Source organism: Anomaloglossus baeobatrachus, chromosome 2 (assembly GCF_048569485.1).
Source record: "Anomaloglossus baeobatrachus isolate aAnoBae1 chromosome 2, aAnoBae1.hap1, whole genome shotgun sequence".
NCBI classification, from domain to species: domain Eukaryota; kingdom Metazoa; phylum Chordata; class Amphibia; order Anura; family Aromobatidae; genus Anomaloglossus; species Anomaloglossus baeobatrachus.
In genome coordinates this window covers 633578338-633596122 of record NC_134354.1, presented here as the reverse complement: position 1 = coordinate 633596122, position 17785 = coordinate 633578338, and the positions used below count along the sequence as shown (strand labels likewise).

At 46.7% G+C, this 17785-nt stretch overlaps 1 protein-coding gene across 1 annotated transcript in view; it reads left to right on the top strand.

The window, feature by feature from the left end:
- The window catches only part of MED4 (mediator complex subunit 4), a 33855-nt gene extending 17823 nt beyond the window's left edge, over positions 1-16032 (top strand). The window contains exons 4-7 of the mRNA XM_075334396.1: positions 440-497; positions 9250-9336; positions 11060-11191; positions 15512-16032. Coding sequence (XP_075190511.1) covers positions 440-497; positions 9250-9336; positions 11060-11191; positions 15512-15684 — 450 coding nt within the window. The 3' untranslated portion in view covers positions 15685-16032. The remainder of the gene's footprint in view (positions 1-439; positions 498-9249; positions 9337-11059; positions 11192-15511) is intronic.
- The last annotated feature ends 1753 nt before the right edge of the window (positions 16033-17785 follow it).

Below are 17785 nucleotides of genomic sequence, written 5' to 3'. Positions count from 1 at the left end.
TATGTCTCTCAAGGTACATTTCCTGGACTCCCTTTTCGATTTTCGCCTTTATAACCTTAGAGGTGTCGGTGATGAGCATGGGGTGCAGTTTCATCAGGACATCATGCTACCTGAAGGCTATTATAAAGAGAAATGGAGCTCCTCAGACTACTGCTGGGGACTAAAGAGTGACACCCATACAGCTAAATATTCAAGAAAATACAACCTTTTTTTTTTTTTTTTTTTAAATTTTAAACGCATTGCTCAAAATTCCTTTCCGATTCTGATACCAGATTTGGAAACGGGACAAATGACCATAAGAAACAGCCTATTTCATGCATCTAAACGAAAAAAAAAAATAACATTTCGTAGGCCAGTGTAATTTACTGTGACATTGTGGTCACCGCACTTTAATGAATATAGACATTTAACTTTTTTTTTTTATTTTTTTTTTTTTTAGGCAACAGCAGTGTACCAGGCAAAGGAAAAACTGAAATCAATTGAAAAAGCAAGAAAAGGTCGGTGGAATTAATATTATATGTGCCATGTACAGAAGCAGATGACAATTGTATTATATGCCATGAATATTTATCATCTAAACACAACGCTATGGTCATCATAATGGTTCTAGTATAAGCATAATTTTCCTTTGCTAACCGTTCACAGGAATAGTGGGATCTTACAGACTTAACCTTGTTTTGCATTGGTTAAAATAGGACAAATATATTTCTGGCTTGTAAAGTATTTTTACATCAGATTTCCACCTGAAAGGGAAGTTGGACATTGGGTTTGATTCCTTTTGGTTAAGTCATAACTTTAGGGCCTCAGATTTTGAGTAATTCACTTTGAAATGACTAAGGTGGCTAAATCTATTAAATTCTTTCATTAAGGAGGGTATGGAGATTTGAGGCTGAGAAATGTATAGGAGATCGTCTGCTTGCCAAGGCAGCTTTATACTTGACCAATCCAATAGTAATCCCATGGATGTTGTCCATGTTTCTGTTGACATTGGCCAGGTGTTCCATTACCACAATATATAGTAAGGGAATGATAGGGCACCCCTGTCTAGGTTCGTTTTTTTATAGCCAAGGAAGAGGAGAAAGTACTATTAACCCAAACATGTGTATTGGGGTCAGAACATAAAAAAAGTTTTGTTTTTTTTGTTTTTTTTATTTTTTAAATGAACACAGGACCAATACCCACTTGACTCAAAGCCTCTCTCATAAATCCCCCAGTGTCGTCTCTTGGCCCTGGACAAATCCCACTTGATCTGTATTAATAATGGATGGAAGTACCCGCTAATATTTTTTGAGTAAAGCATAATATTGAGTAATGAGATCAGACTATAGGTCGCTGCTATTGAAGGATCTTTCCCTGGTTTAGGAATCTCACTAATGTGGGCTTCTAATCATTGTGGAGCAAAACAAGTACTATTAGTACTAAGTACCAAAGAGTTAAATGTTTTTGCCATCACCACAGGAGCTAAATGGGTTATGAAAAATTTATAGTGCGCTGGTGTAAATCCATCAGGCCCAGGGCACTTGTCAGGAGGAGTGGATTGAATTGCATTATTAATTTCTGTCTCGGAAATATCCTCTTCCAGAACCTCCAAAACCCGACCATCCAGAGAGGGTAAAGACTCCTGTATATATTTCTTCATCGTTCCTATGGGAGACCCAGACCATGGGTGTATAGCTACTGCCTCCGGAGGACACACAAAGTTACTACACTCAAACGTGTAGCTCCTCCCTCCTAGCATATACACCCCCTGCTAGGCAGTCCTAGCCAGTTTCATGCTTTGTGTCAGGAGGATCACACACACACATGCATCCTTTTTTAATTTTTCATTTTTTCTAAAGATTTGGAAGAAAAGCGGGTCCACTGGACCCCCGGCATGTCCCTTCACACCCCCCTGGCGGCGGTGCTGTTAAGGTTGATTCAGGGCAAGAGCCCTTCATGCCGCGCTCCTTCACCATCCCTTAGGGGCTCTGGCTTGAAGTTGGAGCCAACACGGTTCTCACTGCCTTGCAGGAGACCGGCCTCCATCCGCAGCCCTTTGGCAGGACCCTGCTGGACGGAGCACTGGACCCCCACCCCACCCAGGGACTGGACCCTGCGTCTCAAAGCTAAGTATAGAGACGTTATTCAGAGGGTCCTTCTGGAATGTGGGGCACTTTATTGGGGGGACAGTGATTTACTTTGATAATGCTGCTTTTCACTGTGTTCCGGCCGGTTCCACGGTTTTTAATGTGTACCGCGCCGATGATGCCTCATTTTCGGCCGCATGTATAACTCTAGGCCCCGGCTTCAGCCGCGGCCTAGTTTCGTTTCGTTCCCCTGCATGTCAGACATGCAGGGGGACACTGCAGCGCCGTCCACCGGCCGCTCTGCACAGGGGAGGACACTCCTTTTTGAGGAGATGATTCCTTCCCCTGTACATCTTCTTAGCCCTCCGATTCCCGCTCCTGGGTTAACCCCCGCCCCCCCCTCACTCGGGCGCCATTTTCTCAGCGTTCTTAGTACGCTGGTCGGCGCTGGCTGCTCTGCAGTGCAGAGGGAGTGGATATCTGGCTGGGGGTCCAGGCTTGGAACCCGGGGGGCACTCATAATAGCGGCCTGATAAGTCACAACCTCTGGTTGTGCACTTTTATACACTAGCAGGGCATTCTGAAGGAGTTAATTCTTTATTATAGAACCTCCTCCTCTGCAGCATGTCTCACACTAGGAGCAAAGCTCCAAGGCTGTACACTACATGTTCTGCATGTAGGCATATTGTCTGAACTAGCACAGACCCACACTGTAATGGTTCTTATGTGGTGGTACCTCAGCCTGGAGTCTCCCCGGGCTGAACCCCTGTCTTGGGTATTCTAAACATTCTAGACAGAGCCCCCCACCTCTGCAGCATGTCTCACGGAGCGAGGCTGCAGGCTTGGTAGTCTCGTACGGCTACCGAGCTCATAACCACTGTGGCCCCTCAGCTTGGAGGCTCATTTATGGTCCCCCCAGCTCCTCCGGTTTCGGTGGCTGACCCCTGGGGGAATCTTTTTTCCAGGGGTCGGCTGTCCCGGCATCTGCTGAGCATGCAGCCCCCTTCTCAGGGCGTTTTCTGCTCGCTCAGCAAAGCTCACAGACCCCGTCCTCCTCACATGGAGACGTAGGGTCACCTGTACTCCCCGTCCCGCAGCTCCGATTACGAGCTGACTCACTGGGCGAGGAGGATGTCTCCACCAGGGGCTCGGACGCTACTTTAGGTACTTTGATCCGTCCGTAGGTGACGCGGATGCGAATGATTGGATTGCGTCCATTATACTTGTACTGGACCTCCATCCGCCTGTATCAGGGGAGTATTCCCCGCTGGCAGAAAGGCATCAGTATACCTTTAACAGGATGTGGAGCGTGTTCCTTAACCACTCCAGTTTTCAGCCCGCTGCGTCCGAGCCCACAGCCTGTCCTGCAGATCCCACAGCGGGGTTCTTCTGCCTGTCTCCCCCTCCCATCAGAGGTGGTCAAGGAGTGTACTCATTCGCTAGGGGTGGCCACTCCGGTGTCTAGACTTTCAGCCCGGATAGTTGTATCAGTGGCTGACGGCACCTCTATAAGGATCCCACGGTACATTAATTTTGTACTGGACCTCGATCCGCCGGTGTTACCTTATCTAGGGGAACACTATGTGTGTTCCTTAACCACTCCAGTTTTCAGGCCCTGTGACCAGCCCAGGGTCCGCTTTGACAGTCGCTTCCCATGAAGCGTGATTCTGAGGACTGTGTTTCCCCTGCCCACCAATGGTGGTCAAAAGGTGGGCTCATTCACCTCAGGGGGCTCAGCCCGGACCGTTACCTCAGTGGCTGATGGCTCCTCAGAGGAGATGCTTTCCCTCACAGGGACGCTATGCCCAAGACGGTTGCCTGAACTTCCAAACTTCAGTCTTCTCATCCTCTGCCGGGTCTGCCATGCTGGACACCGCACGGCGGTGGTCTTGGCTACTTCCTCACTATCCGCAGGCTCCTGTGGCTTCGGAAATGGAAGGCAGATGCCTCTATAGAGGTTCCTTGCTGGGCTCCCCTTTGGTGGGACCAGTCTCTTCGGAACCAACTGGATGAAATTTAGGAAGCTCTTGGCGAGGAGAGTTCTTCCTTGCCACAAACCTAAACCAGGGATCCTGTCCAGGGCAGGAATCAGTAGAGGTTTCGGTGGTTTCCGTTCCTCCATCTGATCGTCCTCTAGCTCGGCCTAGGTTCATAGAACCAATTGGCTTGAAGCTGCGTCTTCAGAAGACCGCAGGAGATGCTGCCACTTAGTCAGCTTCCTCCGAGCTATCTAGCCACGCCAACCTCCTCCTGGTCGGTGGCAGGCTCCCTCCACTTGGCGTAACACGTCTCCGTTCAGTGGGGGCGGGATATATCTCCCATGGCTACAGGATGGAATTCTGTCCATCCGCCAAACAGATTTTTTCTGTCACCCCCTCCCGGCTCCAAGGCCGCCGCCTTCTCACAGGCCGTGGCATTTCTTGCAGGCCAATGGAGGAATTGTACCGGTTCCCGACTGGGAACGGTTCTGAGATTTTTGTTTAAATCTATTTCTAGTACCCGAAGAGGGCGGTGCCTTCCGACCTGGATCTTTAGCTTTTCAAGCATGGTCAGGTGTGGCGTGTTCACATGGAGTCTCGGTCTTGTTCCGTGTGTTTTTTTTCACCGGATCAATCAAGAACCCAAGGAGATTCCCTAGCGGCCATCGGCATCAGAGATGCCTTTCTGCAGGGGTCAATCGCAGTTTTACACCAGCGTTGACTACGTTTTGCCATCGGAGTGGTCCAATTCGTGGCTCTTCCCTTGGGGTTAGCCACGGCCCCTCGAGTATTCTCATTGGGGGCTGCTGTGATTAGGGTCCTGCACCCCTAGGGATTGGCAGTGACCGTTTGCCCTGGACGGCCTTCTTCTCGGGGCTTCATCCAGTGCAGACTCTTAGCAGAGTACTTCGCTTACTCTCGCCACTCTAGCCTATTCGGGTGGCTTGTCATTCTGTTCAAGTCCACTCTGACTTCGAACCAGAGGTTCTCAAGGACGCAATTCGAGACTCTGTCGGCTCTTGTAAAGCTGCTCTTAGTCGATCAGTAGTCCCTCCGCTGGCGGTCGACGTCGTTCTATCAGACACCAAATACAGGTGCTGGTCAGACGGTGGCGTCAATGGAAGTGATTCCTTGCCCAATTTCTCCTGCGTCCTCTGAGACTGGATGTTTTCCGCTGCACACGCGAACTCCCTCCTTCCACGGGGTGGTGGCTTTGCCACTGACCAGGGGCTCGTTTTCAGTGGTGGTTTCGGCCACTCTGTCTCAGGGACTTCCTGGCCCCGTTCCGGGTGACCCTCACCAGGGTGCTGGTCTTTCCGCCTTGGGAGCAGTATATCTCCATCAGTGGGCTGGAAATCAGAGCTGTATTCCTAGCTCTCTAAGCCTTCACCATCTGTTGGCGGCTAGGCACATTCGAGTTCAGTCGGACAACGTGACAGCATTTTCCTACATCAACTTCCAGGGCGGGACACTCAGCCGCCTGGCAATTTAGCGCCTCAACATTCTTCAGTGGACAAGGGACTCCTAGTCCACCGTATCCGCAGCCCACATCCTAGATGTCCAAACTGCGAGGCAGACTATTTCAGCTGTCCAACCGTGGTCCACAATCCTCAGGTTTTGCGGTAGACACACTGGTTCATGTTTGATCCCAGCTTCGTCTCTACCTCTTGCCCAGAGTCCTGCGCAAGATCAGTAAAGGGGGCCGTCGGGTCATTCTCTTACTCCAGACTGACCCAGGCAGGCTTTGTACCCTGACCTGCTCCTTCTGTCCGTTGGGTTGCCATGGCATCTTCCGGACCGTCCAGACCTTTTCTCAAAAGGTCAGTTTTTTCCGTCAGAATTCTGGATTCTCAGATTGACGGCGTAGCTATTGAGTCCTGGATCTTGGCGACTTCTGGTATCCTTCCTGAAGTCATCTCCGCTATGACTCGAGCCCCAAAGTGTCCTTGGACCTTTTTAGCCTTGCCGACCCTCCTGTCCCTTCCACAGTCCGGTCTACAGCTAGGACTATCCCTCATTAAGGGACAGGTCTCGGCTCTCAGTATGTGCCAGCGGCGTATCGTCCGGCTGGCTCCGGTGCGCTCCTTTTAAGGGCGCATCTCACATCATTCCGCCTTTCCGGCGGCCTATGGAGCCCTGGGACCTTAATCCGGTCCTCCCGGTTCCCGGAAACCCCCCTTTGCGCCTCTTAGGCAGGTTTCCTTGTTTCATCTTTCACAGAAAGTAGTCTTTCTGGTGGCTAGAATTTCCCGCCAGGGAGTTCTGGCTGCACTCTCTCTAAGTCACCCCCTTTTTGGTCTTTTGCATCAAGACAAGGTGGTCTCCGTCCGACTCCGGACTTTTTTCCTTAAGGTGGTTACTGCTTCCACCTTATCCGGGGCAATTTTCCTGCCTTCCTTTTGTCCGGCTCCTGTTCATCGCTTTGAGGAAGCGTTGCATATCCTGGATCTGGTGCGGGCGCCCCGGATCTATGTGTCTCGCACCGCCGTTATTAGGCGGTGCACCTCTCTCTGGTACTGACTGCTAGTCAACGTAGCGGTCTCTCGGCATCTAAGCCGACCCTGGTTCGTTGGCTTAGGTCGGCCATTTCCGAGGCCTGCCAGTGTACTCAAGTGCCTTCCCCGCTGGGGATCAGAGCACATTTGATCAGACCTGTCGGTGCCTTTTGGGCTTTCAGGCGCCAGGCTACGGCTCAGTAGGTCTGTCAGACTGCAGCTCGAATTAGTCTGCATACTTTTTCGAAGCTCTATCCAAGGCATGCTCTTGCTTTGGCAGACGCGGGCTTGGGCAGACGCATCTTTCAGGCGTCTGTCGCCCATTTGTGAAGTTGGGTTTGCCTGCTTCTCAGTTGTCTGTTTATTCCCACCCATGGACTGCTTTAGGACGTCCCATGGTCTGGGTCTCCCATAGGAACGATGAAGAAAAAGAGAATTTTGTTACTTACCGTAAATTCTTTTTCTTATAGTTCCGTCATGGGAGACCCAGCACCCTCCCTATTGCCTGTTGGCAAGTTTCTTGTTCCGTGTGTCTTCACCGGCTGTTATTGTTGTAGACAGACGTTCCGGTTCTTCCGGATTTTACTCTCTTCTTGTGGGTGGATGTCCTCCTTCAGCTTTTGCACTAAACTGGCTAGGACTGCCTAGCAGGGGGTGTATATGCTAGGAGGGAGGAGCTACACGTTTGAGTGTAGTAACTTTGTGTGTCCTCCGGAGGCAGTAGCTATACACCCATGGTCTGGGTCTCCCATGACGGAACTATAAGAAAAAGAATTTACGGTAAGTAACAAAATTCTCTTTTTCTTGATATGTTCAGAGAGCTTAATGGGGGAAAGGTCTGAGTACTGTCCTTTAATATTGTAAAATGTCTCATAATATGAACAAAAGACCTCAATAATTTCATCCGGATTCTGAGCATCGCCACTGCATTGAGTCTTAATGTGCGGACTATTTCGCATTAGCCGAGGGGTGCAGGACTCGTGACAAAGGGTGCCCACGAAAAGAAGAGTTTTAACAGTTCCCTATGCTGGAGAAATTTGTGATCTGAAAGAGATTTAAAAGGAACCTGTCAGTGTAATGTGCACCAAGAACCACGAGCAGTTCTGGGTGCATATTGCTAATCTCTGCCTAACTGTCCTTGTGTCTAGTAGCATAGATAGTTTTTTAGAAAAAGTATTTCTAAAGATCTTTTACCGTATGTTAATGAGCGCAGGGACTAGTCACATCGACGTTAATTCCTGCGCTCATTCCGTCCTCTTAGTCAGTGCAGCATCACCAGCGGTGACGTGCCTTACCCATGACCGCTGATCAGAAATTCCGGCACTTCCTGTTACACGTGCTAAACCTCTCTGAAGCCGGGACGCGTACACCTGGCTTAATACTGTGCATGACCGAACGCTTCGGGCATTCAGATCAGCGGTCACAGCGGACAGAGGTATGTGCGTCACCGCTGGTATTTGATCAAAACGCCTCTCATAACACACTTCAAGGTGTCCCTTTGTATAGGGAGTGAGTTCGGATCTAATGTATGGATTTGGATAAAGAACTGAATGGATTCCTTCAACTCTGTTGAGCACAGGTTGTCTTTGAGAAGATTATTGTTCAATCTCCATGACCAAGAACATTGGTCAGGGGTTGGAACAGACAGAGAAAAATTGGATCGTGATCCAACCATAGTATGTCCCCAGTACTAGGAGGAGGATGCCATGACAGAGCGTGTTGACTCAAAATAATCTTTTAAGATACGCCAGACATCTGTCAGCTGGCGGGCATGGAGAATCCATTTCAGGAAGTGAAGCTTTAATTTGACAGAACTTTGTCCAACGAAGAATCCAATGCAGGGTTCAAAATTAAATTAGTCTCCCTATTTGTAGGGTTTCTGCTACAAAATCAGAGAGGTTAGGAAGGATCGGCATGCGGCAATTTGATCATTATTAGGAAGGTAACAATGTGTTATTGTGAACACTGAATTTGATATCTGCAATTTAAGAAATATGAAACGACCCTGATCATCAATGTGACAATCAATAATGGCATGAACCAAATGTTTGTGTATCGCTCTGAAGATCCCTGTGGACCTAGACCCTGGGTTGGTGCTATGAAACCATAAAATCTGTCCCTTTTTAAATTGGGAGGATGTCCATTCATAAAGTGGGTTTCTTGCAATAAGATGATCATGGTATAGTCATGAAAGGTTTAAAGAGGCCACCACTTTATACTATAGAAATATCACTAATATGTCACCATTTCAATATCAGTTAAGGAGCGGTCCCCCACAGCAGGATCAAGGGGGACCACTAGGTCAGACCTCCACCGATCTTTGCTGGGATGGTATAACCTAGCAATATATGCCATCAATTTATAAGATGGGAAGTACCCTCTTTAAAGGAGTGTTTTTGCATCTTCAGGAGCGCTACACTCCTCTGCTTCTCGGCTTCCTGGATGTTAGGGGTGGTGCCCTCCAGCAGATTGATAGTATTGACAAGTGGCGTGGCCGCACCACAGGTCCGGACTGAGTGCTGCTGTCCCATGCAATAAAATAGTTGATGATGGCTAGATTCTAATATACATCTCAATTTAAACAGTCAGGTTTTTCTTTTTCTCATATTACTTGTGTCCTTCACAGGGGTTTATGTCTGCTAAACAACTTTTCTTAGGTCAGTATGCATGATTTCACATGTTATGCTCCTTTTCTTTTGTCATCTGAAGGCTCCATCTCATCTGAGGAATTGATAAAGTATGCTCATCGAATTAGTGCAAGCAATGCGGTGTGTGCTCCACTGACGTGGGTCCCAGGTAAGCACATTGTCTTTTTTTATTATTCTTTTTGATTATCTAGAGGTTTTTTTTTTTTTTTTTTGTTTTGCTCACTGATTTGTGAGTTTAAAAAAACTGCATAGTTAATATTTTTAAAAAAAGTGGTTGGCCATTCATTTAAAAGGCTACCATTTAAAGGGACATGACAGCTGATTCATACTGCCCAAAACACAGGCAGTATCATACACTGGCTAATTGATTGAGCTGTGTATGGTTTCTCTGAAACGAGAAAACATACTTTGAAAATCAAGGCAGGGACATAGTCCGAGGCAGGTCCCCGGTGACGTTTTCCCATCCCACTCCCCATTGCGGACAGATTTCTCTATATGCACACATTGGAAGAGACCTTTCTGTGGAAGTGAGGCAGGGAGAAGCCATTGGGAACCACACTCTTGGACTAATACTTTTCAAAGTATGTTTTCTCTAAACACTTAAACCTTTTTAAGAGTTCGGGCAGCTTGAATCACCTGGAGAGTTCCTCTAAGGCCTAAGACACACGGCGAGAAAATCGGTGTGAGTGGAGTGCGATAAAACATCGCATTCCCCTCGGACCAATATCAGCCTGTGTGTCAGCGCACATGAGCGATTATTTTCTCAGCCCTAATTGGACCGCGCAAACAATCGCACCATGCTGCGATTGTAAGGAGAGACTTTTCTCTCGCACCCATTCAAGTATATTGGGCGAGAGAAAAAAATCACACTGCACTCGCGGTACTCTGGTGTACTACGAGTGCAGTGCGAGAATCGCAATAGCCGGCTACGGAGGAGAGAGGGAGATAAATCCCTCCCGCCCCTCCGCAGAGCTGGCCCTCCCCCCGCAGCTGAGGTCCGCTCGGACAGTCGGACCTCAGTCGCAGGGAGACTCGCATGACACACTGCTCTGCTGGACTGCCAGTGTGAGCAGAGTGTCTTGCGTGAGGATCGCAGTAGATCCCCGTGTGGCCCCAGCCTAATGCTATGGCTCTCCACTGTGGGGCAAATGTATGTCCAGACACAACCCTCCTAAATTAACAATTCTGACATGCGGATTGCATACCACTGTGGCCTTGATTTCTCAATGTTTGTGACAGAAAACTGGTGTGAAACACAAAAAAAAAAAAAAATTGCACAATGCAGAGTTGCAGAAATGTTGAGACTTTTGGTGCTTTCTCGCCAATTTCAGGAAACTGTCAAGGTGAAGTTTGGAGAAGCCATAGTGGGCCAGTGCGGCAACCCATCAAATTCATCAATAGTGTCTGTTTTTTTTGTCAGAAATATTACTCCAGTCTCAAAATGGAGTAGCATTTCTAGCAGGGCAAACAGGGCCACGCTACTTTGAAGTTGCACCAAATTCATTACTTGGCATGCAATTCTTAGTGAATTTGACATGGCTGCTTTTAAGACTGAGTTGTATCAAGTAAATCTCTTAAATTCGTGATTGTCTGAAAAGTGGGATGCACATCCATGTTCGCTAGTCACAAATCCTACCAGTACCCGATTGGAGTAAGATTTGTCGCATAAGCAACGCTGCTCTTATCATGAATTTGAGGGGTGGGGGATGCCACGTCCCTGTACCACCCAAGTTCCACCCACTTTGTTGAAGCTCGGCAAAATGTCGCAAAATTTAGGAGCAGCCTCACATTGTGCCAAAACTTTGCAACATTTATTTTAAACTTTGTTGCCATTTTAGTTACTTGTAAAAGTTCCTTTTATTTATTTATAGGAGATCCTCGCCGGCCGTACCCCACAGATCTAGAAATGAGGAGTGGCTTACTGGGACAGATGAGTAACCTTCCTACAAATGGCGTCAATGGTCATTTACCAGGGGATGCCTTGGCAGCTGGAAGACTTCCAGGTACATTTTTTTTTTTGGGTTGTGAAACTTGAAAAATTGAAAAGACTTCTTTGCTTCAGACAGTTTTGAATGTAAAACTTACAAGTCAAAATAAACGGAATCTGTCAGCAGGTTTCTACATATGGAAGTAGTGGTACTGCAGTGTATGCGCTTGACACATAATAAAAAAAAGATACCTTTATTGTAGATGTCCCATGTGTCAGTCATGATCATTTTAGCATAAATTTCTGTGCAAATTGGAATGGGGCGTGCTAATGCTCATATAGACATACCCCCAGTGCACACTAGCCTGATTTATGTAGTTTGTGCTCTAGATTTCTCATGGCTGAGACATTGAATCTCAGCAAACAAGGTTTTTATTGGAGAACAAGTGCCTATGCAGATATGCCAAGTCTTCCCTTGTGTAAAAAATGCTGACAGGTTCAATTTAAAGTGCATCAATCACCAGGATTTTTCTATATTACCTAAAGCCAGTGCTACGATGAATACCCACCCCAGCTATCAGCTGCTGTCATTCAAAAAGCTGCTGATTTTACAAACCTATACATACTAGCTGACAACTAAGTATGTATAGAATCAGCCTGATAGTGCCAGTATAGCACTGGCTTTAGGTTATACTGTATAGGAAAATCCTGGTGATTGGTGTGCTTTAAGGATGTTCACACATATGACTGTAAGCCCTTGTTGGATGTTAGCAATCGCTATACAGTGTGTCCACCCATATCCTGTCCACCGCCAATAACTTGAGAACGGCGGCAGCTATAGGCATAGAAGTGGTGTCTAGGTATAGTAAAGTAGCCATGCGCTACGCAATGAAACCAACTATAGCGCCACCTGGTGGAAAACGTTAGCATTTTTATTTTGAAAACTGAACAAGATAGAGGAAAAAAAAGTGAATTACAAAGTTGTAGGGCATCATCAATTCAATACGAATCAACACCTTGCATACAGAAATGCTATGATTAGAATGTGTAAAATCACAAGACTGCGGACATGAAGCGATACCTCATGGAGACCTTCCTACAAGTCATTGGGTATGGTGGCTGCATGGAGTGGCCTCCACGCTCACCTGACCTGACCGCATTGGACTTCTTTCTGTGAGGTCACATCAAACAGCAGATGTATGCGACCCCTCCACCAACATTGCAGGACCTACGACGACGTATTACAGATGCTTGTGCAAACGTGTCACCTACCATATTGCACAACGTGCAGCAAGATACAGTATGCTGTCCAGAGTCCAGATGTGCATTGCAGCTGACGGTGGCCACTTTGAGCATCAAAGGTAAATGAGCGTCATATGCGTGACCAGCATTCAATGTTTTGGGGGGGGGTGTCATGGGTTTCATATCATAGCATTTCTGTATGCAAGGTGTTGATTCGTATTGAATTGATGATGCCCTACAATTTTTTAATTCACTTTTTTTTTTCTCTCGCGTTCCGTTTTCGAGATAAAAAATGTTAACTCCGTTGTTTTCCACCAGGTGGCGCTATAGGTGGTTTCATTGCGTAGCGCATGGCTACTTTACTATACCTAGACACTACTTCTATGCCTATAGCTGCCGGCGTTCTCAAGTTAATGGCGGTGGACACACTGTATGTAAAAGCGATTTACATATACTATTTAGTTGAATCCTTGCCCTGTTCAGTTGATGAGAGCTGCAGTAACTGTTGAACATTATTTTCAATACTAAGCACTAGGGTTACGCCATGACTTTAGTCGCATAATATGAACACCACAGTGTCACATTGCATCTAATTGTCATTTTGGTCCCCTTGTAATCATGATGTGACTGTATCCAAAAACTGTTGATTTTTGGTCTTAATTTAGACAAGACTATTCCAACGTAGACCACAATGTAAACCACATTACCGAAACTTGCTTGCAACCTGGCTCGGATTTTTTTTTCTTTTTTCTTGCAGCCCAATTGTAATTAAAATTAATGAGTTTCTGACACAAATTTTGTGAATATTACTTGTGTGAGACTTGGAAAGTAAGCAATGCTTCATTTCATAAACCAATAGTACATATGAGAATAAGAAACTGTGTAATAAATCTTCAGTTACATCTCCTTTTTTCTCCTGGAATGATCTTTGATTCTTGATGTAGAAAATCTGTATTCACTGAAATACAGATTTCACCCATTACTGAGATAGATGACAGTTGATACTGATAAAGGTCCATGCAAAGGAAGGAGGCGGCAGTCCCCTACGGTCTGCTGCAAGTTCTCCTGAAATGACATTTACACATAAGTGACACTGGCAACAGCTTTTTGCTATGTAATTTGACAGCAGCCTAATATAGGGACAGAGGCCATGATACCAGTGATGTATAACCTTATATACTGGGAGCAGTTATTGTGATCAAATCAGTTTTCTCTCCTGCGGATCTAGCAGTTCTCTGAATGCTGAGCTGTGTATAACCCCACCCACACCACTGATTGGCAGATTTTAGTGTAGAATGAATGTTTACAGATAACTCTTTATCAGTGCTAGGCAGGGCTGAGGCAGCTTATCCTGTAGTGATAATCTTCTGCTGCTAAAACACTGATTGTATTGAGACATCAAAAAACACAACCCAGTAAGGCTGCTTTCACACATCAGTTTTTTTTTTGCATCAGGCACAATCCGGCTCAAAAACCTATGCAACGGATTCGGTGAAAAAAACGGATCCGTTGCATAAGTTTTTCCATGCGGCCCGTCCGTTTTTTGACGGCTGCGGCTTGATACTGAGCATGCCCAGTTAAAAAAAACGCATCCGGTGTCCACAGGCTTGCATTGTAAATCACGCCGGATCCAGCGCGATGCGTTTTCTTTCGGCGCACAAACGTGCCAGGCAATGTTCTATCCGGCTGCCGCATGGGCTAAATATGCCGCATCCGGCAAAAAACGGACGCAACGCAAGGCCATGTGGCACAATACGGCGCTAATGCAAGTCTATGCGGAAAAAAACGCAACCGGCGGCAAAAAAACCCCCACGGTTGCGTTTTTTCTGCAAAGCGCCGTATTTTGTCGCTCAGCAAAAACCGGATGTGTGAAAGCAGCCTAAGTGACACATTGTTGGAATCGGTGTCTCAGCCCCAACATCGTATTGATCTTAGATTACATAGCAAAAACTTACTGACAGATTCCCTTTTAATGTTGTATGACCAAACCTGCTTTTATAACCTTTGAATCATCTCTACATCCCTTCTCGGAGTTTAGCAGTTCATGGGTGCATTACTATGTGACTAGCGCTTCTAACTTATGAATTGGGAGGCAGATATATTTCTGAAACAAGATTAATTGAATACCACCTTTACAATAGGCTGCTTTCACACATCCGGTTTTTCTTCTGCGGCACAATCCGGCACTTTGCAGGAAAATCGCAACCGGTTTTTTTTGCTGCCGGTTGCGATTTTCCTGCATAGACTTTAATTAGTGCCGCATTGTGCCGCATGGCCTTGCGTTCCATCCGGTTTTTGCCGCATGCGGCAGATTTAGCCGATGCGGCGGCCGGATGGAACGTTGCCTAGCACGTTTTTTCGTGCGGCAAAAAATACCGCATTGCGCCGCATTCGGCCGATGCGGCGCATCTCTCAATGCATGCCTATGACGGCCGGATGCGGCGCGATGCGGCAAATACCGCATCCGGCCGCCGCATGCGGTTTTTGCCACTGCGCATGCTCAGTAGCATGCCGCAAGCGGCAAAAACCGGACGGGCCGCAAGGGAAAAACTTATGCAAAGGATGCAGTGTTTTCACCGCATCCGTTGCATAGCTTGCACAGCCGGATTGAGCCGCAGAGCTCAAGCCGGATGTGTGAAAGCAGCCTTAGTTTTCATGTTGATGAATGAAAAGTGACATTTTACTAAAATTTACTACTGGGGATTTTATTGTACACGCCTATACCTAGCTATAGCATGGATTAAAGTGGATCTATCATTTGCAAACAGAGCCATAAAAAAGATAAGGGGTAGGGGATAATATTTTGTCTACACGGCAACATGTATCACATGGTAAAGTGCAACATTGGAGGTAATCATTTCCTATGGGACTACCTTCCTGACTCCGCGTCACAGATGTCTCCAAATCTGTTGGATTCTCTGTCGCTGGTCACAAGCGTCACTTGCTATAGACTTCAATGTAAATTGTGTTTGATGCAACTTGGTTCTTTTAGTTAAAGCTTAATCCGGGCAGTAAAGGTTTGCTGCGTGACTTTTGACAGCTGCTGTCATAAGACAAATCGTCACGTAGTCCAAGGCATTTTTCAGTCTATCTAGAGAGCCAAGCATGTAAGACTTGACATTCCATATTTATGCTTGTCTCTTTGTATTTCCAGATGTCCTGGCTCCACAATACCCATGGCAAACTAATGATATTTCTATGAACATGCTACCTCCAAACCACAGCAATGACTTCTTAATGGAATCTTTAGGCCCCAACAAAGAGAATGAAGATGATGTGGAAGTGATGTCTACAGATTCCTCCAGCAGTAGCAGTGACTCCGACTAATGCTTGGTCCTCTTCATACATCTCGATAAACTGAAGCTGTATCTAGTTTTAATGGGTGGGTTGTATTATTGGATTAGATACAGAATGCTGATGTGTACATGCAGACACCGGCATATTGTAACATCAGTAACCACTGACTCGTATAGTTTACATGTGAAACTCTTCTCATTGCAGATATTGCCCACTATTATTTTTGTATCCTAGTTGATGCCACTGTTGTACATAAACTTATTTGCTTGTCATGTATATATGTTTTTGTTCAGACATGGAGTATGCATAATTGTACATAAGGAATTGCTCGTTATTTCATACCTTTTTCTATTAAAACTATAAAATGGTAGAGAAAAAGTTTTTTCAGCTTTTTAAAGTTTGAATTGATCTTTCTCGCCTCTTGAGATAATGGAGCCATTGTGGAAGTATGGAGCAGAGTCAGAAGCTGTTTTACATAGCCATCATCTGCCTCTGACAGCCGCGTTTAACCACAAGACACTGCCCGGGCGCCCATTGTCCTCTGTGGGGTAATGATACGTTTATCATGGCATTTGAGGGTGTGTTGGGGGCTCTTGTGCCTGCAATGTTAATTCTGGGCGTCATGAAATGGCAATTTTCAGACCGTAGTGGAAAAAAAAATTCATATTGGCAGGTAAATTTTACTGCACAATGAAGGTAGTACAAAAAACCGAAAAGAGCAAAGATGGAATTGCTGTATTTTTTTTCCTTTTTCTGTACATTGTAAAATAAATGGTGTAAAAAAAGTTTACAAAAAAAGTCAGCAGTAAAATGAAAAATGTACAGTTATGGAAGCGTAATACAAAAATTGACAGCATTCTGAAGGGGTTTAAGGACTAAATGTTTTAATAAAGCTTATCTACCCCTTATTTGTATAAAAAAAAATCCTTCGCCGTCTTGTCTGTACAACCTAAAGCGGATGTTCATATACTGCTTTGTATATCGTTAAACGCATGTGGCCGCAATAGTTGCATGACATGGTGATGGAGCCAGATCACAAGCAAAGACGACACCATCACTAATGGCTGTCAGATGTATGATATAGTTTAGTAATGGCCAACCTTTCAGATACCCGAGTGCGTAAACTACAACCCAAAACAAATATTTCTTTGTCGCTCCATTGGGAGACCCAGACAATTGGGTGTATAGCTTCTGCCTCCGGAGGCCACACAAAGTATTACACTTTAAAAAGTGTAACCCCTCCCCTCTGCCTATACACCCTCCCTTGCATCACGGGCTCCTCAGTTTTATGCTTTGTGTGGAAGGAGGCACACATCCACTCATGCATTCTCATTTTAGTTATATCGGTTGGAAGAAAAGTGGGCCCCCACGGGGCCCCCGGCATGTTCCCTTCTCACCCCACTAAGTCGGCGGTGCTGTTAAGGTTGAGGTACCCATTGTGGGTACATAGGCCGGAGCCTCATGCCGTCTCCTTCACCATCCCTTAGCGGCTCTGGGAGAAGTGGGATCCTGAGCGGTCATCCATGCACTGGGACCGTGCTCCCTCCGCAGCCCCTGTGGGAATCTGTCGGACAGGAGTTGATTTATCCTCAGGGACCGGGCCCTACATCACTAAGGTACTCTGTATCGCCATCGGGGATGTGCATGGAGCGCCTTCATCCCGGATGCTGCAGCAGCTGCTTATTTGTGACGGCCGGCGGACTTCCGCGCCGACCGCGCCTGTTTGTCGGCCGCGGTCTTAAATTTAGTCCCCGGCTTCAATTGCGGCCTAGTAGCAAAACTCCCGCCCCCGGGCCTGTCTATCAGGGGTAAGGGCGGGACTGCCGACCTGACGTCGGTTGTGAGGGCCGGAGCATCCTGTATGTTTCCTCCCCCCTCACTGATCACTGTGGGGACTCCAGATTCCTGCACTTTTCTAGCGCCACCCACGGCCCCACTCCTCCCCAGAGAGCTCCGGCAGCCATTTTTTTGGCATTCTGCCTGTGGAGGATTTCCAGGAAAGAGCTCTGCAACGCTGGGAGACCTAAGGCAGGGAATCTGGAGGACACACACTCCGCTTTTTAGCGGTCGGTAAGCCACACCGGTCACCCGGTGCTGGTCCCCTTAGGGTGCCGGAATAGATACTATATAT